The 22,570-nt window shown below is 50.8% G+C and overlaps 9 protein-coding genes across 9 annotated transcripts; 4 read left to right on the top strand and 5 right to left on the bottom strand.

Annotated features, from left to right (window-relative positions):
• Window positions 1–1,773: 1,773 nt before the first annotated feature.
• Window positions 1,774–2,563, top strand: AA0111_g9619 (hypothetical protein; the record flags this gene model as incomplete). Its single annotated transcript, XM_028656197.1, has 3 exons — window positions 1,774–2,127; window positions 2,179–2,331; window positions 2,384–2,563. The coding sequence occupies 3 exons, from the start codon at window positions 1,774–1,776 to the stop codon at window positions 2,561–2,563; spliced, it is 687 nt and encodes a 228-aa protein (XP_028502861.1).
• A 1,163-nt stretch (window positions 2,564–3,726) lies between these two features.
• On the bottom strand, window positions 3,727–5,097 carry AA0111_g9618 (hypothetical protein; the record flags this gene model as incomplete). The annotated part of the gene is made up of 2 exons (XM_028656196.1): window positions 3,727–3,997; window positions 4,049–5,097. 2 exons carry the CDS (start codon window positions 5,095–5,097, stop codon window positions 3,727–3,729), a joined length of 1,320 nt encoding a protein of 439 aa, XP_028502860.1.
• Window positions 5,098–5,924: 827 nt separating this feature from the next.
• Window positions 5,925–6,092, top strand: AA0111_g9617 (hypothetical protein; the record flags this gene model as incomplete). Its single annotated transcript, XM_028656195.1, has 1 exon — window positions 5,925–6,092. The coding sequence occupies one exon, from the start codon at window positions 5,925–5,927 to the stop codon at window positions 6,090–6,092; it is 168 nt and encodes a 55-aa protein (XP_028502823.1).
• A 1,225-nt stretch (window positions 6,093–7,317) lies between these two features.
• AA0111_g9616 (hypothetical protein) lies at window positions 7,318–9,684 on the bottom strand (the record flags this gene model as incomplete). Its single annotated transcript, XM_028656194.1, has 1 exon — window positions 7,318–9,684. The coding sequence occupies one exon, from the start codon at window positions 9,682–9,684 to the stop codon at window positions 7,318–7,320; it is 2,367 nt and encodes a 788-aa protein (XP_028502822.1).
• A 1,006-nt stretch (window positions 9,685–10,690) lies between these two features.
• AA0111_g9615 (hypothetical protein) lies at window positions 10,691–12,095 on the bottom strand (the record flags this gene model as incomplete). The annotated part of the gene is made up of 2 exons (XM_028656193.1): window positions 10,691–11,955; window positions 12,008–12,095. 2 exons carry the CDS (start codon window positions 12,093–12,095, stop codon window positions 10,691–10,693), a joined length of 1,353 nt encoding a protein of 450 aa, XP_028502821.1.
• Window positions 12,096–13,119: 1,024 nt separating this feature from the next.
• AA0111_g9614 (hypothetical protein) lies at window positions 13,120–14,177 on the bottom strand (the record flags this gene model as incomplete). The annotated part of the gene is made up of 2 exons (XM_028656192.1): window positions 13,120–14,062; window positions 14,110–14,177. The coding sequence occupies 2 exons, from the start codon at window positions 14,175–14,177 to the stop codon at window positions 13,120–13,122; spliced, it is 1,011 nt and encodes a 336-aa protein (XP_028502820.1).
• Window positions 14,178–15,463: 1,286 nt separating this feature from the next.
• On the top strand, window positions 15,464–18,056 carry AA0111_g9613 (hypothetical protein; the record flags this gene model as incomplete). Its single annotated transcript, XM_028656191.1, has 3 exons — window positions 15,464–16,195; window positions 16,249–17,521; window positions 17,596–18,056. The coding sequence occupies 3 exons, from the start codon at window positions 15,464–15,466 to the stop codon at window positions 18,054–18,056; spliced, it is 2,466 nt and encodes an 821-aa protein (XP_028502819.1).
• A 526-nt stretch (window positions 18,057–18,582) lies between these two features.
• On the bottom strand, window positions 18,583–19,842 carry AA0111_g9612 (Alpha-ketoglutarate-dependent sulfonate dioxygenase; the record flags this gene model as incomplete). Its single annotated transcript, XM_028656190.1, has 3 exons — window positions 18,583–18,983; window positions 19,033–19,595; window positions 19,646–19,842. 3 exons carry the CDS (start codon window positions 19,840–19,842, stop codon window positions 18,583–18,585), a joined length of 1,161 nt encoding a protein of 386 aa, XP_028502759.1.
• Window positions 19,843–20,781: 939 nt separating this feature from the next.
• AA0111_g9611 (putative transporter) lies at window positions 20,782–22,533 on the top strand (the record flags this gene model as incomplete). Its single annotated transcript, XM_028656189.1, has 3 exons — window positions 20,782–21,024; window positions 21,077–21,943; window positions 21,991–22,533. 3 exons carry the CDS (start codon window positions 20,782–20,784, stop codon window positions 22,531–22,533), a joined length of 1,653 nt encoding a protein of 550 aa, XP_028502818.1.
• Window positions 22,534–22,570: the final 37 nt, after the last annotated feature.

The raw sequence follows: 22,570 nt of genomic DNA, 5'->3' as shown, positions 1-22,570 counted from the left end.
TGCAACGTTTGTACCCCACCCCACACGTAGCTTAGTGTAAGATAACGGTCGGCAATATCGCCTTCGACTATGCACTCATCCACGACGTCGATAACCCACATAGGCCATATACTAGCGTCAGCTTTTGGTGTGCAACACTGTGAGCCGTGATGCTCGTCGCATGCTTTCATCCAGCTCTTGATCATATCAAGCCGCGTGTCCGTTGCGTGTATCGTTGAGCTCGTAATGCCGCTCTCGTCGCCCGATGTGCCATCCTCATCAGTCGTCCAATCCGAGTCATCCTCGCTTATACTGTCTCGTAGGGACATACTGCAGGATTTGGTGTACCGTGTTGTAAGCTGGAAGAGGATGAGGTGAGCGAAGGAATTGCATCTCATGAGCAAGAAGGCTGAGCCTTGCTCGCTTGACTGTGCCACTACCTCGCCTATCCTGCGCTCATCCTACAGCCTTCCGTCGCAGAGGAACTACATGTCTGCCTATTAAAAACAGCGCTCTTGCGTCTTCCCGAGCGTCACTCTAACTAGGAGGCTCCGTAACGAGTGCTACCTACACCTATCGTTTGTTCGCAGAAGCAAGCTGCAAGCACCTGTCTAGATGGGTATGCTTTCGTTCATGTCATCTTTCGTACTTACGAAACGATAGCTTGACCTTCAGCATTGACTTCAAGCTGGTAAGCCTTGGATGATTTCGATCGTGGTTTTATCAAAAGTCGAATGCAAGATCTGAGGGTAGCGCGATACCAGAGCCAATCTTGACAAGCAGCGATGACGTCACCTCGCAATACCTATCTCCCAGCCCCAGGAAGCTTATGTCTAATCACATCACAAGTTCTCTTTTTGAAGATTCTCTCATGCATCTGTTGAACGCGTTCGCTTCTCTTCGAGCTGCTCTTGCATTAATTGGCGGAGGACCGGCCGGTGTTTGAAACATGGCGGTCGGACAGACCCGCCCTATAATTGTTTCATTATCAGGAGAGCTCTCTATCGCTTCGTACGACCAGACCGCCCTTGGGTCGCACTAGAACGACATTGTCTGCTTCCGACACCGCCGAGTCGACGTGTGAGCACTGAGAGGGCGCTGAAGGGGCGGTGAGGGCTACTTAGCCTCCAAGCACTATCAGTTCTCTTGACCCTATACTCGATATACGCGTTCTTCACGCACATCCGGAAGCTACGCTTGATCCGTCATCAGGTACAGTATTTTAGCGCTGAGGCTCACAAAAACAAGCATTTTACCCCGGATTGTTAAACTTCAAACCCAAGCTTTTCGAGAATTCCCATTTAGCCAGGACGGTTCGGCTCCACACCGGTACATCATCTGACCACGCGGCCGCGACGCCATCCATCTACCCATCGCGCGACGTACCGAGAGTCCTATACGTTGCAGCCCTCTATTTGCTCGCTTGGTCGCTTTTCTCCCGAAGACACTAGGATCCATATGTACCCCAGACGGCCGAGGCTTGGTTCTGCATGAAACAGACGTGAGCTACGGCAATAATCCCTGTCCGATCTTCATCACAGGACTGTTCAGATAAATTGCGACGACGGATGAAAGGACCATCTGTGCACCAAGACAAAGCAAAGCACCACTTTGTACCCCACTGATAGGACATAATGTATAGACGAGGCAATTGATTCTGCCTAAAGGACAGCTGCAGTGGATACATGAAACTTTCTTTATAAACACATCGACCGCTGCCCAGACTTGATCATCACAACTCCTTGACATCTCAACTCAATCCGAAGCACAGTATCCACTTCCTTCAACGTCAACATGAAGTTTTCAGCAGCAGCAGCTCTCTTTATTGGTCTCGCCGCCGCCGGCCCTGTCGAGATCGCTGAGCGTCAGAGCTGCCCCAAGGTCTACATCTTCGGAGCTCGTGAGACCACTCAACCCCAAAGCAATGGCTACGGTACCGCTGCCGGGCTTGTAAACTCGGTCAAGTCTGCCTATCCTGGTGCGGGCTCCGAAGCCATCGTGTACCCAGCGTGCGGTGGAGGCTCGTCCTGCGGAGGTGTATCCTACGACAACTCCGCTTCTCAAGGAACCGCAGCGGTTGTCAAGGCCGTTACTGCCTACAACCAGAAGTGCCCTAGCACTCAGATTGTCCTTATCGGATACTCTCAGGTACGGATGGTTTCATGAACCCCAAGAACGCCGAATGCTAACAGTCTGTAGGGAGGTCAAATCATGGACAACGCCATCTGCGGCGGTGCTGGTTCCACTTTGACCGGCAACGCCCTCAAGGCCGTCAAGGCGGCGATCTTCATGGGTGACCCACACAACCGCAACGGTCTTCCCTACAACGTCGGTACCTGCAAGGCCCAAGGCGTAAGTCCACTATTTCTCCAGCCCTTGGTATCCTCACTAACGAGTACTTTAGTTCGCCGCCCGCCCTGCTGGATTCACCTGCGCACCTGCCAGCAGCAGCATCATCCAGAGCTACTGCGACTCTCAGGATCCATACTGCTGCAACGGAAACGACGCCAACCACCACCAGCAGTACGTCAACATCTACGGCAACCAGGCTCTCACCTTCATCAAGAGCAAGGTCACTGCTTAAGTGCATCTTTGGCACGAACAGGGGAAAACAAAAGCTGGCCAGCACCTATCGCAGGTGCCATTCTTCGATGTAAATATGAATCAAATGAACATGTATATGCCTTAAAGTTCTAAATTGCTTGCTTCGCCTCACTTCTCGGATTGCTATGTGGTGTCTAGCATTCACAGGTCTATATCAGGCAGTGTCTCTCCGCTGATGTCCCCGGTGCCCAAGTTCTTATCGATATCACTCGTCCAGTGTAATACTTGTTCCAACACCGACATCATTCTCGCCGCATTCAATCGGTAGTACTGTCTGTCGTACGGACTTAGCTTTCGATATCTCTCCTGTTTGGATTCTGTGATGTAATAGCGTTTATCATCATCAGCCAGGTAGATATCTCTGAAGTTTGTGACAGTATGGTAGAAGACTTTGATTAATTTGTTGTCATCGAATGTGGTCGTCATTTGAAGAGTGTGTGCAGTGGCCTTTCTGACAGAATAGTGGGAGTAAGATGTAAGACGAGTGGAGGGTTTTATGTCAAGTCGAGATCAATTGCCATATGCGCTTGCTAACATCTCGCTGTCTAGAAACATACGAACTTGCTTTTGCGCTTAGGCTCGAGCAGCGTGACAATATGGGAGGAAGTCCCACAGCAAATTAACAATCATGTTTTAAGACGCGCAAGCTTTTTCTTGCTTGTATCCTTGTTTCCGTCTCCGCCATTCTACCGATATCTATCTCTCGCTTCCACATCCTTCGTGTTCAGGTATGCCCCCTCAGATCAAACCCTTTGATTTCCCTACAGCGGCCGAAGCAATGAGTCGACTTATTACAAATGCGATAGACGCATTGAGGGATCTGAAGCGCGCACTTTTAGGGACAATCTCAGATTCAGCTTGCAATACAGAGATGTATAGGACGCTTGACAAACAGCAAAAACGGTACTACATAGCTTGTATAAAGGATGTCGAATACTACTTAGAGTACATGCGAGAGTGATTGGAACATATGGAGAAGAAACTAGAGGTGAATACTAAGGATAATGGAGGTGAAGCAACTTGACAAGGAACAGTCATCGTTCATAGTATTCACTATCTAAAGGACAAGAAACTCCCACCCAGACGCCTTGCAAATATGCAAAAAGCACTCATTAGTCTCGTCATATAACTTCATATCACATCTTACAACTTGGCCTTTGGCCACTGGTCCAGCAGATCCACCATCTCGAAGCGCGGCCAGTCAGGGTTGAGGCTAGGCGCCGGCCTCTCGCGATCCCATGCCCACTTCTCCTTGAGCTCTGGTTCTAGCTCGTCTTCCAGCATCTGTACGACGTACTTGCCGAGGACGGGGAAAAACTTGTAGCCGTGGAAAGAGCCGCATGTTGCAACGAAGAGACCCTTGGCGGCGGCGTGAGGCGAGATGATGAAGTCGGATGAAGTGGTGAATGCATCCCTGGGTTTCGTTAGTATTGGTTAAGTAGCAGTGTATGAACATGAAACTTACCAGCAGATACGGTGCTTGTCCATCTTCCAGTTTGCGCCCTTCTTGCCGTAAAAGACATCGTTGGCGTGAGAAATGTCCAACTTCAATGGGCCGGGGACATCCCACTGGTTATAATCCTTTCCAGATGGTGGCGCAGAGACGAAACGGCCAGGAAGTACTTCGTGTGTGTTCTTGAAGATCTTCTCTCCCCACCACTTGAGCTCACGGTCCTTGGTAGGCGGTAAGCTGCCAATGAAGGGTCCGTATGCAGCGGTGTAGCCCTGAACACCAACGGGCATGTCCTTGAACCTCTCGTATGACTTCTCGTCAAGAGTTGTCATACCTGTCGTGATACCACCAGCAACAATTCTTGATCCAGCACGGAGGTCTGGATTCCCACTTTTCTTAGCAGCCTGCTCGAGAAGTTTGGCGGTATAGGCACCGGTTGACAAAATAGTGTGCGAAGCGTTGATGGTGCTGCCTTGCTCGGTCTTGACACCTGTGCAGCGGCCGGCGTTGTCAAAGTCCAGGCTCTCGACCTTCTCGGTGACGTACTTGACGCCTTTTGCGATCGACCATTTGGTAACTGCTCTTAGTGCATCGCCGGCCTGTGCCCAACCACTTGTCTTGTTGACTAGGACACTCTTCGCTCCGTCGTAGTTCGCATCCTCGAAAAGGCCACCGAACAACTTCTTCGCTTCCTCAATGGTAACTGATTGCAAGTCTGCCTCACGTCCAAGCTTCTTGTAGTTGTCGATGACCTCTTGTGCGTAATCTGAACGGCAGACCCAGAAGATACCCGTCTCGTGGAAGTAAGGTTGCCATAACGGGTCCTCCTTGAAGACATCCTGAGCCTCAAGAGCGAGTCTGCAGTAGATGACATCGTCATAGTCGGCGCGCACAACCTTATTCCAGTCCCATGAAGCTGCTACGCGGTTATCGGCGTCCCAGGCATCTTGGTCAACGACTGTGACTTGTCGGTCCGGGTACTTCTTGATAAGGTGATACGCAGTCGAAATTCCGAAGACGCCGGCGCCAACGACGAGGTATGAAGGTTTGCTCGCTGCCATGTTGTTCAGGATAACGGGTTTATCGTCGCAGAGCATGAAGTTGAGAGAGCTTTGATGCAGCGATAAATGGTCATGACCATCGCACTGCGTATTTATACCATCACGTTGACTACACTTATCACTTGCATCGCTAAATGGCTAAGGAAAATAGTGGGCCGTTCTCGGCCACTTCGTTGTGGTCGCTGTAGACTAGGCGCGGGGCATTCGTGGAGGTTGTTTCCTTATCGAGCAAGACTTTGCGACGGGCAAGCTTGCTCACCTTTCCGATACCTTCTCCGCCGGCTGCCATGGCTCCAACTGGACATGACAAGTGATTTATCGACCGCCTATCTGCTGATATCGACGTCTGAAGCGTCGCGCACTCGTCACCGACGGTTCCGACTATCGCGACCGCCTCAACTGTCGCCGCTTCTAAGCGAGCTACCGGCTGTGGTCTGCTAACCTGATTCGGCCATGCGGCGCGATGCGTGAACTTGAGAGTGGATTGACATCACATCAAGTTATGCAACAATGTGCAATAGTTGCGGACATGGCGATTGAGAAGTCAATGTTGTAGCAACCTACACGAGTGAACTCGAAGTGCGAATGTAGTATGTTTGCGACGCTGCATTGAGCGCAAAAGACGCTCTACAAGCTAGTGCTTTCTACCAAAGGCCAAAGATCACGGTCATAATATTCTGATATCACTGAGAAACGGTTCGAGTAGCTTGTAGACTTGGGGTAACAACAAGGGCTACCTAGGTATGCTAGCGCTATATGTTGTCGACGTCCATATGGTGGCATCAACACTATCAATCTCACGCGAACTGCGGGAGGCTTTGGCCTACATGCAAGGTACACTCCCAGCCGCTGGACATATGGCCAGTGATTTACACGAACTACTCGTAGAGCCCCAGGAGCTGTGGGTACTCAAGCCCGTAACAGGGGGGCTCCAACGTATCGGAGACGTGCAAGCCACCCACAGCGAGAACAGGGCGCTCCGGTACATCCGCTAGAGCATCGAAGAGAAGCTTGTTGACGCAATAGACGCATAGGCGAGTGCAGAATCGACGCAGTGCCAGCAGACTAGAGCTGATCGCGTAGTTCAAGGGTCCTGCAGTAAGACGCCTTAGGCTCTGATCGTGTAAGCACGTCACCTTAACCTGACGAGCCCTAGCAGGATTTCCTCGCCATAACACGGTCTTCAGCACCGGAATAATTTCTCTTGTTGCGTGATTTCCCAGCGCTGACGTTCGGCTTCAAGATGAATATCTCCTGATCTGATTGGTCGCGAGTGTGGTAAAAGTCATGGCTTCCAGGAAAACCACCACCTCAGTCGAGCGACGTGTGCTCAACCTTAGTGGCGATAACTTGCAGGAAGTTAGTTTCAAGAGAGAGTTTGTCCCATTCTAAGATGTGCTTACCATAAGAATCTTCCTTAGGCTGTATCGACAAGTCTGTCTGTATCGACTTGCCGCGCGTCGGTTGGGGCTTTGAGCTCAGCGGCACTGACGGAGAGAGTCGAACCGCTGGAACTGATGGCGGCGGACCTTTAATGGGATCTCTGTAGAGGGAGTCGTCATCTTCCGTAGAGCCGTCATCTTCCGTCGAGTCGTCAATGAGGTCGACACCAAGGCAAGCGAACCGTTGGGGAAACACACATCATGTGGCTCTATTTGAACCAGTCTCTATAAGAGCGCCCATGTCAGTAAGTAATTATTTGGATATCGTGTCAGTGTAATGACTTGACTTACTCCTGTGAAACTCCTAATATGGTCTAGAGGTTCGTACATCAACGACATCTTCATCAAGAGGCTTCACACCCACCAGATATACAGCAATAAAAGCTGAAAGATGGTCTCTGAAAACTGAAGGACAGTATAAGGTGTCACTTCTAAGACCTGATAAAGTGACATCGTCGCTGACAGCTTGCGATGCTCGGCTTGGGCAGGAGCACGGCAATTCTGTTCGCTGTTAGGTTACTGACAACGCCCAATGCAAAAGCCGGTTCTTGAATCAAGTAAGACGAATGAAAGTAGAAAAGGTGAGATGGAAAACAACACGGTGAATGAGTAGGAGAATCAAGATGAGGGAGGGGGATGCTTGAGTACTGCCCGTTTGCTGCGGCACGAACCTCTTTTAGCGTGTCTCCCAGTTACACAGCGACACGCCCAATCGCGCCAACGCTGCATGAATTCGACCTGTCGTTTCCCGACCCCATCTACGACGACAAGCAAAATTTCAAGCCACGGTCACCGTCCCGTTTCCTCTCAGATCCAAGGAACTTGCTCCTACATGCACAATAAAATCTCCCTTCTCAACCACATACTGCATCTTCCTATCCCACAGCCCCCACTTGCTCACATCCAACTCCACACTGACATCCACCGTCTCACCAGCCTTAATCATAACCTTCTTGAAGCCCTTGAGCTCTTTGTTCGGCACCACAACGCTGGCAAAGACATCTTGCACATATACCTGAACTACTTCCTTGCCGTCGACATCTGATTCGTTGGTCACACTTACGGTTGCCGTGATCTTATCAGTTGCGCTCACTTCGGTCTTTGAGAGAGTGACGTTGGAGTAAGTGAAGTTTGCGTAGGAGAGGCCAAAGCCGAACTCATAGAGTGGCTGAGGGTTATTGAGAACGTATTGGTGACCGAACTGGAGTGTACCGTTTGGCAAGATAGCACCAGCATCGGTGGCTCGGCCGGAATTCAAGTAGTCGTAATAGATTGGGAGGGTACCCACATCGTAAGGGAAGGAGACAGAAAGCTTACCAGAGGGCGTGACATCGCCGAAGAGGACGTCAGCCAATCCGTTGCCACCCTGTTCTCCGGGATAGAACTGCTGAAGGAGAGCGGCTGCATTATCGGAGATCCAAGGCTCTGTGACGGGCTTTCCAGAGGAGTAGACCACGATGGTTGGTTTACCAGTCTCGATGATGGCTTGGACAAGCTCGCCCATAGCGCCGACGAGGTTGAGCGATGCGACATCTACGTGCTCACCAGTAGTGGCGTTCAGACCTTGCCAGAGCTCCTGTTGATCTCGTGACCAGGTACCGACGACGACTACTGCGACATCAGCAGCTTCAGCCGCTGCAACTGCATCGGGGAAGCCAGATTGGTCGTTTGACCAGCGCTCACAACCTAGGGCGTATGTTACTGTACCGCTAGATGCACTCTGAATACCTTGCAATGGAGTAACGTTCGTGGGGTTGTACTGAGAGCGGTAGACCACGTAATCGCCCAGGTTCGTAATGTTCGCCATGGGGCCGATGACGGCGATGTTGGCAGACTTGGAGAGAGGCAGAGTGCTGTTCTTGTTCTCAAGCAAGACGATTGAGTCAGCCTCGAGCGTCCTCGCAAGCTGAACATGTTCTTCAGGGTGGATGATGGACTCCGTCTCGTTTGTGGATAATCCTTGGTATGGGTTTTCGAAAAGACCCATTGTAAACTTCGCTCGAAGCTGGCGGCTCACGGCTCTGTCGACAATCTCAATGTCAAGCTTGCCTTCTTCGACCAAACGAGGGATGTTCGCATAGTTGTACGAGCCTCCACCCATCTCCACATCGTTACCATTCGGTAGGGCCATGAGTGTCACCGCTTCGCTGTCGATTGGTGTATCTTCGGTCTTGCATTGGCAGAGCTTGAAGTTGCAGCAGAGTCGGTCCGTGGCTCCCGCGTCTGAAGTCAACCAGTACTTGTAACCCCACTCTTCACGAAGGATCGTCTCTTGCATATGGCCATCGGCGATCGAAGGTATCCCGTCGTAAGAGTGGTAGGCACCCATAATGTTCCAGGCGTCGGCGTCGATTATAGCACGGTGGAACGGTGGCAGCCATGTGGTTCGGAGCTCCCGTTCACCCCCATGAACTGGCCCAGTATTAAGACCTTGCTCTGGGTTACTGAAACCGGCGAAGTGCTTGACTGTAGCGCTGACATTCAAACTCTGCACTCCCATAACATACTCGTATGCCATCTCGCCGGCTAAGAAACCGTCCTCGCCGTACGTCTCTTCTACTCTGCCAAAACGCAGCTCGCGCGCCAAGTCCGCAAGTGGTGCGAATAATTGATTGATACCAAGAGGTGCCGATTCCTTCGCAATAGCCACGGCCATGTCGTGAATCAGCTGCGGATCCCATGAGCAAGCCTGCCCGATCGGACTGTTGTAGATGGTCGCATTACCCACGAGCAAGCCGTGAATAGCCTCAGTCTGAACCATGGCCGGGATACCCAATGTCGTGTTATGTAAAAGGTAGTCCTGGCCAATCTTGACGCCATTGCTGATCCACTCCGCAGGTATCGGATAGCCAACGTAGAACTGACCCGCGCGGACGCGAAAGTTCCATTCGAGACCGGTCTCATTGACGACATTGGTAGTGACATTGATCCAGTTCGAGATATCTCCTTGGATGAGCTGAGCAGTCTTTTCCTCAATTGTCATACGAGAAAGAAGGTCTGCCACTCGGTCCTCTACGGGAGCTGATGCATCCTTGTAGGTTGCATTTGCTGCTGCCTGTCTGCGGACCAGATCGAGTGCGCTACTGGGAAGTAGAAGAGCGCACCCAACAAGTAGGGAGGCTGAACCGAAGAAGGACTGCCGCATATTGGTGTGAGATGTAGGTGCAGTCTCGCCCGGATACTGGGTTCTAGACAATGTATCTTGGGTCTTATAGATTTGATCCAGGGTCTACGGACCGTTGGAATATGCACCCGCAGAATCCATGATGTACCGCGGACAATTGCCTCCCGAGGCGCTCGCTGTATATTGAGGTACCGGTTCAATGGGCGACGATCGATGCAATGCTTATAAGCGAGGTGACGCCGAGAGCGTTGGGCTGTGTGCAGCGCGTTTTGGGTCTTCGAGAACACCCCTGGTGCAGATCGGAAGGCTTGCTGTATCCATATCCATTTCAAAAACGCGTGATTTTGTGACTTGACGCGTTCAATTGAAGTGATGACGACCGTGTAAAGTGTGTCGAGTCTGAGGTTTGATTGACGGAAGAAATGGTGGCTTGCGCTAGCCAAGGCGGCCTCTCCCCCGCTTCTGATCTTCAACGAACAACTCTCTCCGCACTTCAACCCCGGATCATCTCAATCATTGAACCTTTCCGAGATAGCCTGATGTACCGTTTGTGTTCCTTCGGAAACTAGGGATCAGATCCGCAAGCTTCGCTGCATGGGTGCGCTGAAAGTTTGCTCAATGACGTCGCAGGTTTTGACAACTGAAGGAAGCTTTACTTGAGTTACAACATTCATTGTAAATTATATAATACTCGAACATCTCGACGTCGACCGCGGCCGAGCACCTTCTCGCTAATTCCACTTTGATATCTTCATCGCTCTCGTTTGTAGAATTCTATGTCAGAACGATCTCAATGCATCCCTTAACCGAAAACCACACCCAAAAGTTCCAACTCTCCTTCGAACGCCGTGTCAATCGCGTACCTGGTATATCCTCCTCTTGCTTCCCTTGATAGCCAATTAACCATAAAAACATTAAAGTAATAATCGTAATAATAACATAAGAATCGTAAAGTCATCGTTCTCTCTCGCGTAAAACATCTCGCTCATAACGGTGATGAGGGAAATTAGAAAAAAAGGCCATGTCGCTAATGAAGGAATACGCTCGCTACACCGAAGAAAGCCACCCACCAAACCCTCTCTTTGTTCCTCTCACTCAAAACACCCGATGCGCCCGCCGCACTGGGCGCAGGCGGAACACCGGTGCCATACTGTGAGATTCTCGTTGAGGTAGGTGTGGCGGCAGTACTGAGCGTCGAACCAGCGACGTTCGCGCTGGAGGGCTCGGGTGTAGGGCGTGAGATGGGAGGTGCAGAGCCACGGGAGGCGGAGGGGTTGTATGAAAATGGTGGTGCCGTGGGAAATTCCGCGTTGGATTCGGTGCTAGATGGAGATGATGGTGTTGGAGTCGTGACTGTGACTGTCGAGAGGATGGTGGATGGCGATTCTGATGGCGAGGTTGACCTCGACTCTACTGCCGACGACGACGGCACAACCGAGTCGCTTGTTGACGTCGAAGTCGGTGAAGCTATTGACGCAGATGGGGATGCGGTGGTGGGCGCAACCACGGTCGTTGTTGTCGTCCCCGATATACTTGGGTTGGTGCTTGACGGAGAAGGAACTAGGGGGGTTGGAGTAAAGATAACGGTCGTCGTAGTGGTCGTATAGGTCGTCCCAACTGATCGCTGAGTGACCTCGGATAGGAGGATGGATGACAGAAGTCCGAGATTTATGGTTGAGCTATCTGGGAGGAGGATAGACGACAGAAGCCCAAGATCGATGCTGGAGCTAGCCAGCTCCTCACCTATGCCGATCTCAGCAGCCAGAGCTAGGCCAGGAAGGATGCTGCTGACGGTAGCAGATGAAGGCACAACACTGGGAGAGCTCTGATTTGCGGATGCTGGAAGAGTAGTTAAGCAATCCGAAGTCGTCGCGGTCGGAAGCGTCGCATTGTAAGCAAAAGTCGAACTTGGTTGTTGTGCTGTGGCATACACCGTTTCGGCGACGACTATCACTACCACGGGAGGATACTCTGAAGTGGGGATTGACGAAGGTGAGGTGACGGTTGCTGAGCTTACAAGCGGCGAGTAGATGAGTGTGGCATTTTGTGTGGTAACATTGAGCAAACTTGATACTGACAGCGTCACTGCTGATACTTCTGGCGCGGAGTTGGAGACTGCGTATGCAGTTGATGAAGAGGGCGAAGCATCGACAACAGATGTATTTGACGATGAGGTCGGGTAGGGGGCAACGATGGCTGTGCTGGAATCTGATATCGATGCTGACAAGGTAGTCGGTGGTGTTGGTAGCCCAGGAGCATGTACGTGTGGCCGTGGTGTTCCGACAGTGGTAGCTATCAAGGTCAGTATATCGCAATCTTCCAAGCCACCATACCATCTACTCACTACTATTGACGTAATACGGTCCTGGTACTACACCGCCGAGTACACCCACTGACAGCGTACTCAGCTGAATTACTATTGAGCTTCTCATGGTGAACGAATGTGAACTGTGATCGCGCAAAGAACGACGTGCTGTAATTGGCCCGACACAAAGATCTCAAGAAGATCCGACAGCGACCGGAACAAAAAGACTGCAGATTGAACGATTGAACAAAACACAAAGCGTTGACGACAGAAATAATCCTACCAGCCCTACTTTCATATGTATTAATACTGGGGGGCTGATATCGACCCTTCCCGGAAACCGGGGTGGCAGGTCGCCAGCCACCAGCGGCCAATCCTATGAAAAAGCATGCTTGCCGCACAACAACGTTCGGTGTAGCGCAGTGCACACGCACAACCTATGCACCGTGCCATCGGCAGCCATATGAAACTTACCGGAATATCGCTTTTACAAGCATGCGACAGCAGTCGAGATACTGCGATATTGCGGTGAATGATGCGACGACGAAGTTGGGCAAGGAAGGCGGGCGCTGCACGGACCTTCACCACGTCAAAACTTGGTAGCCAACGCGACAAGGCTTTGTGATACCCGCGCGACGCGTTGTATCTACCCATGGGTAACAGAATCTGCGAATCACCGTGGCACTGACTAACAGCATATGGAGAGCCGAGTCGTGGTTATTCCACCGCCAGCGCAGAGTACGGAAAGCGACAGAGCGTGGACCGCCTTGTCTTGGCTTCAAGAGCCAGCACGGTCTAGACGTCAAATTCAGTGTAATCTTGGAGATGCTGTGTGATGGAGTCACGGTACAAGGATTCATGCAGTGAAACGGGGTCAAGATGAAGGGCTATGTGCAAAAGAAGGATTTGTATTGATTAGAGCATGAGATGCATGATTCTGGATGGACGCACCGCACATAATCTATGGCCTCATTTGTTAGCGAAGTTCTCAAACAAAAGCAGTAACAGAACAAAATGAGTTGAATGCGAATCAGACAGCAGTTGGTACAATTTTTGGTCGACATTAAATTCCGATCAGGTCTGTGATTAAAAGGTTTTTTCATCATTGCATATGGAAGGAAAGAAGATTTGTGGACTTACCATCGATGAATTTAAACAGTTTTGCAACGTTTGAAGAAGATCTTGATGCTGCTCTGCGATGCATCGTGACGAGAACTTCCGATACCGCCGCGAGTGCGTTTAATGCCGCGGAGATGGTCTTTACCATTGATCGCGAGAATGGTAGAGGACCATCCTCTTGCAATGCGCGGTCTGATGGCTGGCGAGGCTACGACAGCTGCCCGAATAGGCACTTGGGAAACCTGCTGGCGTGCAGAACCATGTTCAGTCGTGGGATCTGATGCCTCGGTCTCATCCAGACCTTCATTGGTAACTGGCATCTCTACGAGCGATGAACAACGTTCTAGCGTAGGTACCGCAGGTATCTGCGCAGTGACAATGGAATTACCACGGTCTATCCTCGTCATGCGCAACTCTAGATAGCCAGTGTTGGACCAGCCACCCAGATGCTCGAGCGATGGTCGCGCTGTTGCTTGGAGCCCCGGAGAGAGCGCAACGCTTTTGTGTGGAAGGTGCAACAGCAGACGCTTCCAAAGGGTAGAGAGGAAGATCCCGTGCGAGACTATCGCAACCACGAGGTCGGCGTCTTTCGACGCTTCGTCGAGGAGCGGTAAGAGATGCTCATTAAGGAACGAGTCAGCTCGACGCGCCATGCTGTCTTTCGACTCGGCATCCGCGAAGCTCGTCGTATCCTTGTTCTCCGGTCGATCGTGGAATTTCTTCCCTTCCATCGAACCGAAGTCCTTCTCCATCAGCACCGGTAGCTGCTTGACATCGGGAACTGCTTTCGCAGTGTCGTCATCGTTGTTTGACGCCAACTGAGCATCTCGGATTCTTCCAGCCGTTTTCACAGCCCGCTGGAGGTGCGACGAGAAGATGTGGGTGAATGTCAAATCAAGAGACTTGAAGTGCAGACCCAGGCGGGTGGCCTGTTGATAGCCGTGGTTGGTGAGCGCTGAATCTCTACTACCGGCACTGAAACTGTTAGCAAAGATAAGGGTTCGAGCTGGTGAAGTGCTTACTAGAGTTGCGCGACATTGTCGACTGTTTCCCCATGGCGGATCAGAAACAGCCTCATCGATCGCGCCATGGTGCCCACAGAGGGCGGTATGAAGCGTCCTGGAGCTTCATTGATAATAGAGCGGTGCAGAGAAAGAGAGAGCTCTGGGAATGTCCGCGAATCGTTTTCGCTGGAGGGGGTCCGTGTTAGCGTTATGATGACTAAGTAATGCCGAGTTCCCTCTCCCTCTATTCTCTGTAGACTATCCACATCCCGGCAACTACCATACCTCTTTGCACATCAGACGTGTTTCCGACATCACTTCAGTCTACATTCAAGACATATCGGATCATGGTATTGGCCATACAACCTATGTCGACAATCATCTCTTGGCCGCACGCAGCCGCCAGAAACATAGGCCTGAGAATCATCAACACTACGCACGCTTCAATTATAACGATTACCTATAGAGTATCTGAAGTAAATCCATGAACTCACAAAGCCTGCAGCTAAATCAGGCATCCGAGATTCATCTGCGATTAGTCATTCATGCTCTAAACAGAACGGGCTCTCAACTTTGAAGCGCCAGGATATTTCAAAGACCAATAATATCCATCGGCCATCGCATACACACATACTAAAGAAGAAGATACATAATTAACTTTCGTTTCCTTGTAGTTGGCTCTCGCTCTGCGCCGCCGAGAGTAGACCGCTCCGCCGACCCAGCGCCGCCTTCCATCGTACTGTCGACAAACTAAAATGCGATCGCTTCAGTCCTTCCCATCTTCCAATTATTCTTTCTGGATCTCTTCTCTCTATATAATTTATACGGGCTGTATTAACACTAACGAGGACCAGACACATGTGCGTATTACTCCTCGCTCTTGTCCCGGCTTGACCAGCCTTCTTCAACTTCGAGGTAAAAACGCACGCTCCGTTTGCGGTCTTCGACATTCTTGAACCACACTTCAAATTTTCCGTCTCCCATTTTCTAGCTCTCATCACCACCAGGTTTTCTCCAGACAGCGAAACTTGTTCGCTCAGTTTTCTCACTCTCGCTGCAGGCTTTGCAAGTCTGTCTTGATGTACCATCAGCCTGCTGATAAACTTACTAACCTTGGACACATTGACTACAATCTTTGTAGCAATTTGCGTCATTTGATCCCGCGTTCCCTCAGTTGGGGCGGGGTTTCCCTCTTGAGCTCCTCTCACCGCAGGCTTTCGAGCTCGCCAACTCAGCATCAAGAAACGCTAAGTCGACGCTTAAAACCCCTCACCAGGACATGATCTGTCCACAAGTTGCAAGCCACCCTCCACCAATACTCTTTGTTGCGACGTCGACCGATCAGTGACGGCTTGTCTGGACAGTTTCAGCCATGAGCAATACCATAAGCGATAGCATGCCGCCCAGGCCTGACGTTGAATTCGACTTCAATCTTCCTCATGGGATCGATGCCAGCGATAGCGTCAAAGGGAATCTTTACTCTACACATGGCCACCAAGAGAATGACAACTTACCGAAAGCTATGCACGAACATGTCGAGCAAGATATTGACATCGACATGTGTGATCGAAGTAATAACGACAACAGCATACATGACCAGAACTCAAGTGATCAAGATATGAACCACCAGATACTCCAGATACTCGAACAGGGATTCTCTGATGACGACGATGCTCCCCAAGCATTTGACCGCTCCTGGTCTGGTCACCAGGCCCGGAAGTCTCCATCTACAAGCAAGAAATCACCAAGAACTGATGATGGTAATGATGAGGCAAGCCCCAGAGTTAAGAGACCACGCCAGTCTCTTTTTGGGGGGCCAAAGGATGAGATTGAAGAAGATCAGTTTGATGACCTTTTCGGAGAATTGCCTGAAGAAGGCCTCAGAGACCAAGCTGACAACCTCCTCGAAACTGCGGTTCCGAGAGAAAACATTGGCAACCGCCTGTCCGGTCTAGATCTCGAAGCGCAAGAGACGGAAGTCCATTCATCTGAGCAACCACTCAATCTTGGCTTTGGATTCGAGGAATCTGAAAGGGACAGCATGTCTCCCAGAGTGTCTCCAGCACTAGCTGACGGCGATATCGTTATTCCCCCGGATACACAGGTACGTGCAATCAGTTCATGACCGTCATAGCAGTTCCATATTGACTTTACTAGCCAGCCTATGGGTTGCGTCAAGGTATCGAACGAAGAGCTGCGTATACATATGTCGATCAAGACGAGTCTGGCAATTTTGATCCCGTAAACGAAACCCAGAACAAAGCACATAGACTCAGGATGGCAAAGGCAGCGAAAGCTGCTAAAGCCGCACGGCGCTTGAAAAGAGACCAGCATCGTGTACCTAAAGAGCCGGTTTTGAAGTGCATCGTCAAGCTTCGCATTGCGAACTTCGGTAATGTCAAGAATATCACAGACGACCAGGACAATTGGCCAGAAGACTGGTCAGATATTGATTCTGATGTTGAGCGCGAACTACAAGAGTATCGCGCGTTCTTCCGTCACAACACCCCCGATCGCCGCATGCAGCTTCCGATTCAAGATCCCCGCTCTGAGGTTGAAGATTTGACAGGTCATCCAGCAGTGCGAGGTTGCATATCCTGTCGCGTACATGGGACTGAGTGCTCTATGGTAATAGGTGGTACATATCCATGTCAGTACTGCTGCGATCTAAACCAGGACTGCGACCCCATCATCACACCTACCGAGAAAGGGCGCTGCAAGCAATGTGTCGACGACAGTATCGACTATTGTTCTTTCGAAGATGAGCCTGGCCAAGCGATTTGCGACCATTGCGCTGAGAACGAGCACATTTGCGAAGCGCTTCCGCCAGTTGGCTACCGCGCCGAGAGGATCGTCATCGACGATGTGATCTATACTGAGGACCGACCATACATACAGTGCACCAACTGTCGCCGTGAGAAGAAGCGCTGCAGTCTAAAGAAGAAAACCGATAAACCACCATGCAAATACTGCAAGAAGCACAACATCGGCTGCACCTTCTACGAGATCCCTAAAGTAGTGAGAGAGAAGAAAGCCAAGGTCAAGGGGCCCACAGAAGGAGACGCACCTGAAGTCGCAATTCCAGATCATGACTACTTTACCAAGGAAGACCTAGAAGATTTGTACAACGAAGACGTGCACATGGAGTCACGCTCACCAACCCCCGAGATTGAGATGGAGGATGAAGCGGGCCACAAGGGTACGCTGACAAAGATTATGACTAGCTTCGCGCACCCTATCCAGTTCGGTTCCATCGAAAACACTTCTGACTGCAACTTCTGCGAGCTACCGATATTCGGATTCGTTGGCCATTTCGAGAAGGAGGTTCATGTAATTCGTTGGTACGGCGGACATGGGTACACAGAAGTCGGTGGAGGCCATGCGCAGGACAAGGAGGGGGTGACGACTATGTGCCAAATTTGCGCGATTGGTAAGTTGGATATTGCAAGGTCTTTTTGAAGGCTTAGACATTACCAAAATCGAGTTTGCTAATAGTCCTTTCAGGTAGGGCGCAGATCATGGCTTGCGATGAACACGACATGCAGCGCATCTTCCCCAATGATACGGTCTTAAGTTTCGAAGAAGCATGTGCCGGTCTCCTAGAGGCCGCTGAAACCTCGAAAGAGGCCCAACAGCAACTCCAACGCTGGTGCTCTATGTGTTTCTCCCCAGCAGCGTTCACCTGCTGTGCGCGGCAAGCTTCACTTTTCGCATCTGAGGATGACGAGATGGAACTTGACGGGTGTGGCCTGAAGCTCTGTGCTAGGTGTGAAAGTAAGCTTAAAAAGGATTTTGATGGGAACAGTAGTCTTATGGCTGAGACGCTCGACCATGAGAGCAAGGCTAAAGAGGAGGACGAATTTTCTAGAGACGTGACGGTGGTCAGAGCGGACGTCGGATTCATTTCTAAGAAAGGGATGCTGATGAGAAACATGGAACTTGAGGCGGATAAAGGAGACCTCTAGCATGTCATGTAGGCGTTGACAACGACATGAAGAACGGTGCTCTATGTGTGCGCGTGAGCCACAGGGTGCGTGAGTCATCGGCTTTGGCTGAACTGACATCTTTATCAAATATGAACATCTTTTACATCGACATCTCCTAGGATTGTTTCAAGTCGAACACTGCGGTCTGTCCAGGTTTTTCTTCCTGTTGGTCCTACTGATTGTGTTTGAAGTGTCCGTGTTCGTAGACTTCTCGCTGCGGAGACTATGACGCATTGAACTCGCGCAATACTCCTTTCCTTCCCCAACCTCGCCATTTTCCCGATTTACTACGACATCATGAGTAAAGGTCCAATGTCGTTGGCGGGTTTCCTGCTATCCTGTTTATCATGGCCTGACTGAAGACGATATGGCCATGGTGTTCTGGTAGTGCTTGGGGACGACGCGTGTACCTCTAGGACACAGCAACTGGCACATGATCACCACAGGATATACCAATGTCTCGAGGGTCAACAAGGACTCAATACATTATCGCACACTAACTCTGTTAATACTCGAAGCCAGCAACCTTGCGCTCTTCCAACCCCGTTTCATAAGGAGCCTCGGCCTGCGGCGTAATCCTCGCCAAATGTCTGCGCGCGCCGTCATCCCAATCGAGTAACGCACTGTGCGCCGTAACGCGATTATCCCATACCACAACAGTACCCGGCGCCCATTTAACGCGTGCCTGGAAGTCTTGACCCTTCGCGATATGATCGTACAGGAAGTTGAGTAGGAAGTCTGACTCCTCTTTCTTGAAGCCTACGATGCGTCGGCTAAATTGAGGATTCACGAAGAGCGCCTTCTCGCCAGTAGCGGGATGCGTTCGTACAAGCGGATGAATTGAAGTCACTGGGTCGCGACGGACAACGCCACCTCTGTTCTTGCTGTTGTCGGCTTGCTCGACAGCTAAGACGATATTAGTACCTTTTCGCAGCTGTCTTTGATGAGAGCTTACCTGAGTGGACGACTTTCAAGCCGTGTAGTCGCTTTCTGAACTCTGGCGAGAGTCTGTTGTACGCTGCCGCCTGGTTCGCGAACAAAGTGTCACCTCCAGCAGCTGGTCCATCAAGAAGATATAAGAAAGTCGTTCCGGGTGGTTGTTTCTCATACGTCACATCAGAATGCCAAGTAATGGAGTTCGTTCGCTCTTCAAAGAAATCTCGCGCAGTGGTGTCATCTGTACCTCGGTGGACAAGGTGAACCTCAGGATAGCCTTCAGGAGCCCCGGATGTAGGATGGATGTGGTGCCGACCGAAGTAACCACCAAAAGCAAGCGCGTCTTTGATGGGGATGTCTGCAAAGTCTTGGTCGCGGAACGCTACAACTTTCTTCTGGGCGACAAAGAGTGCGAGTTCGTCCTTTCCAGCATCAGTCAGCTTGGTCAGCTGGACGCCATGGACTTCAGCGCCGATATTTGCGGTAATGTCGGCAACTGTAGCATCCTTTAAGAGGTTAGGGAAAGAAGGATCAGCATCTTTTCCGTGCTCAGTGTGCTCAAACAGCTCCCATGGTGGATATCTGAATCTCTAATCAGATCCTAGTCTCACTGAGAGCATGGGGATACTCACTTCTGTCCCTTCTCGTTGTCCCAAGTTGGGAGGTAGTGTGGGTATTTAGCAGGCGCGTGCTTGTCTGTGCCGCGCAGCTCGAGCTCTTTCCGGAATACTTTTGGGCCACCAAAGGCAGCTTCTTTGTACTGACCAACTCCAGACTTGTAGCCTACAGTAGTCTGTTCTGTGACTTCTTCGATAAGAGCTGGAGCCATGTTGCTACTAGACCTCTCTACTCAGTTGATGTTTGTAGGAGCGTCAATTTGAAAGGACGTTGTATCATACATCGCGCAGCCTTATATGCCCGACGTCTACCCGACATCGCATTATTACCGCGAGTAGCAGTTCTTCGACGTCAGGCCCTGACGTTGGACATGCGCAACCCCGCTCTCACAAACTTAGTGGCGAGTTGCCACTGTTATCGGGTGTCGCAGTCAAGCGATACACCTTGGCGATCCAGGAAGAACGACTGCCGCGATATGCCTGATCAATCAGGAAGCGATCAGATTGCATCAAGCATGCACTGTATTGCTTCATACATACTTCCCGCCCCACACTATCCGCGAGTAGGAAAGACTGTCGACTTGCGAAAGGCTTCATACAGCCGAACCATCCCACGCGATGTCGAATATACGGCTTTTCTGGCGTCAGAATAATCTCCGCACGGCCCGCTGGGGTAATGGTGGATATGGTGTTCCTTATCCATGTCGCCAACACCCCAGCCAATCACGCAATCCCCCATGGTAGAAGACGACAACGAATCAACCTCGGATTTACTGGAGACAAAAGTTATGCTCTGCTGCAACATAACATCCACAGTTTGCGTGCTTGCGGGCCACGGGAAGGCCCTTGTCGCTGATACTTCCGCGGATAGCAAAGAAATCCGAATGCGATTGGGGAGTGCAGTGATGGCGAAGGTGGATTGATAGTTGGTGGATATACGGTCATCATGCGTTGTAGCGCTAGCAAAATTGCAACACTTTTCCTCCGAGAAGGCGCAAGTCCAGAAGCTTTGTACATGGGCTGGCCATCGCACGAGTCGACGGGCGAGGGAGCGTTCACTGATATAATGGAGAGATGTCCTCCAAGACAATCCCAAGATGTCCAAGAGCTTGACACTTTAGCGACTCTCTCGGAAAGATTCATCTCCGAATATGGGCAATAGCGCTGACGAATACCCTGTCGGCGCTAAAGCGCTGTACGACACTACTGGGAGCGCCAACAGCAGCGACACTTCAGTCGACGGATCCGGTACGAAAGGAAAGGATGGCACGACCTTTGTCTCGGCAGGACTTGGAAAAGACCACTACAGACCTGTAGAGTCTTATGAAGGTATTCATCGGTATGATCCAGACTTTGTGTGGGAGAAGAAAGAGGAGAAGCGTTTGGTGCGAAAGGTACACGGCACTGTATCAGAAAGATTATGATACTCTTGCTGAACTGTTACAGATCGACAAGCGTATCTGCACCTGGGCTTGCCTAATGTTCTTCGCACTGCAACTTGATCGAGGCAACATCTCTCAAGCACTCAGTGACAACATGCTCGACGACCTCAACATCAACACCAACGACTACAACTATGGCCAGACCATCTTCTACCTCTGCTTCTTGTGTGCGGAGCTTCCGTCTCAGCTCATTAGCAAGAAACTTGGACCTGACAACTGGATTCCTATTCAGATGGTAAGCTGGAGTCTCGTGGCTAGCTTGCAGGCCTTTCTCAGCGGTCGTAGCTCGTTCTTTGCCTGTCGTGCGCTTCTGGGTTTGATAGAGGGTGGTTTCATTCCCGACAATATCCTTTACCTCAGCTACTTCTACACTGGGTGGGAACTACCCGGGCGATTGAGTTGGTTTTGGGTGAGCTACCAGTCCACATCGATTGTCTCTGCCTTCTTGGCTTTCGGTATTCTGCGTCTGCGTGGGCACAACGGCATGGAAGGATGGCGTTGGTTATTCGCTCTCGAGGGTATGTTGACAGGCTTGATCGGTATCGCGTCATGGTTCTACCTGCCGCCAAGTCCAACGCAGACTGCAAGCAAGACCTGGAACCCCTTCCGTGGAGAGAATGGATGGTTCAACGAGAGGGAAGAGAAAATCATGGTGAACCGTATTCTGAGGGATGACCCCAGCAAGGGCGATATGCACAACAGACAGGGTCTGAGCTTCCGCATGCTGTGGGAGTGTATCAAGGACTACCACATGTGGCCAATTTACTTGATCGGTTTATCCTGGACTATACCGTCTACACCGTCGACGGCGTATCTTACGCTTCAACTTCGATCGCTCGGTTTCGGAACATTCGAAACCAATCTACTTACCGTAAGTACCAAGACTGGGAAGATATCTGACGGAACTGAAATTTATAGATCCCGGCATACGTACTGTTCATCTTACAGCTCTTGTCATGGACGTACATATCCGAGCGCTTCAATCAACGCTTTCTTGTCGGTCTCATTTCCCAAGTCTGGGCTCTTCCACTCCTTATCGCCCTCGAAGTGCTCCCCGCAGACGTATCTCCATGGTCACGTTGGGTACTTTCAACTCTCCTCGTCGGTCACCCATATGTTCACGCTATCCTCGTTGCAATCACTTCACGTAACGCTGGCGCAGTGCGGACCCGTACCGTGGCCAGTGCGATGTACAACATGACAGTGCAGGCGAGTAGCATCATCAGCCAGAATATCTACAGAGACGACGACAAACCGCTTTACCGGAGGGGAAACAAGGTTCTGATCGCGATTTGCGCGTACAACTTTCTGCTTTTCATCGGAGCGAAGTTTTACTACGTTACTGTGAATAAGAAGAGAGATAGGATTTGGCAAAGCATGACAAAGGAAGAGAAGGAGACGTATCTGGAAACCACGAAGGAAGAAGGGAACAAACGATTAGATTTCCGGTTCGCGCATTAGGTTGGCTTTCTGAGACCAGCGGTCATCGAATTCAGTT

Source organism: Alternaria arborescens (genome assembly GCF_004154835.1).
Source record: "Alternaria arborescens strain FERA 675 chromosome Unknown contig_28, whole genome shotgun sequence".
NCBI classification, from domain to species: Eukaryota; Fungi; Ascomycota; class Dothideomycetes; order Pleosporales; family Pleosporaceae; genus Alternaria; species Alternaria arborescens.
This window is presented reverse-complemented; position numbering and strand designations above follow the sequence as displayed.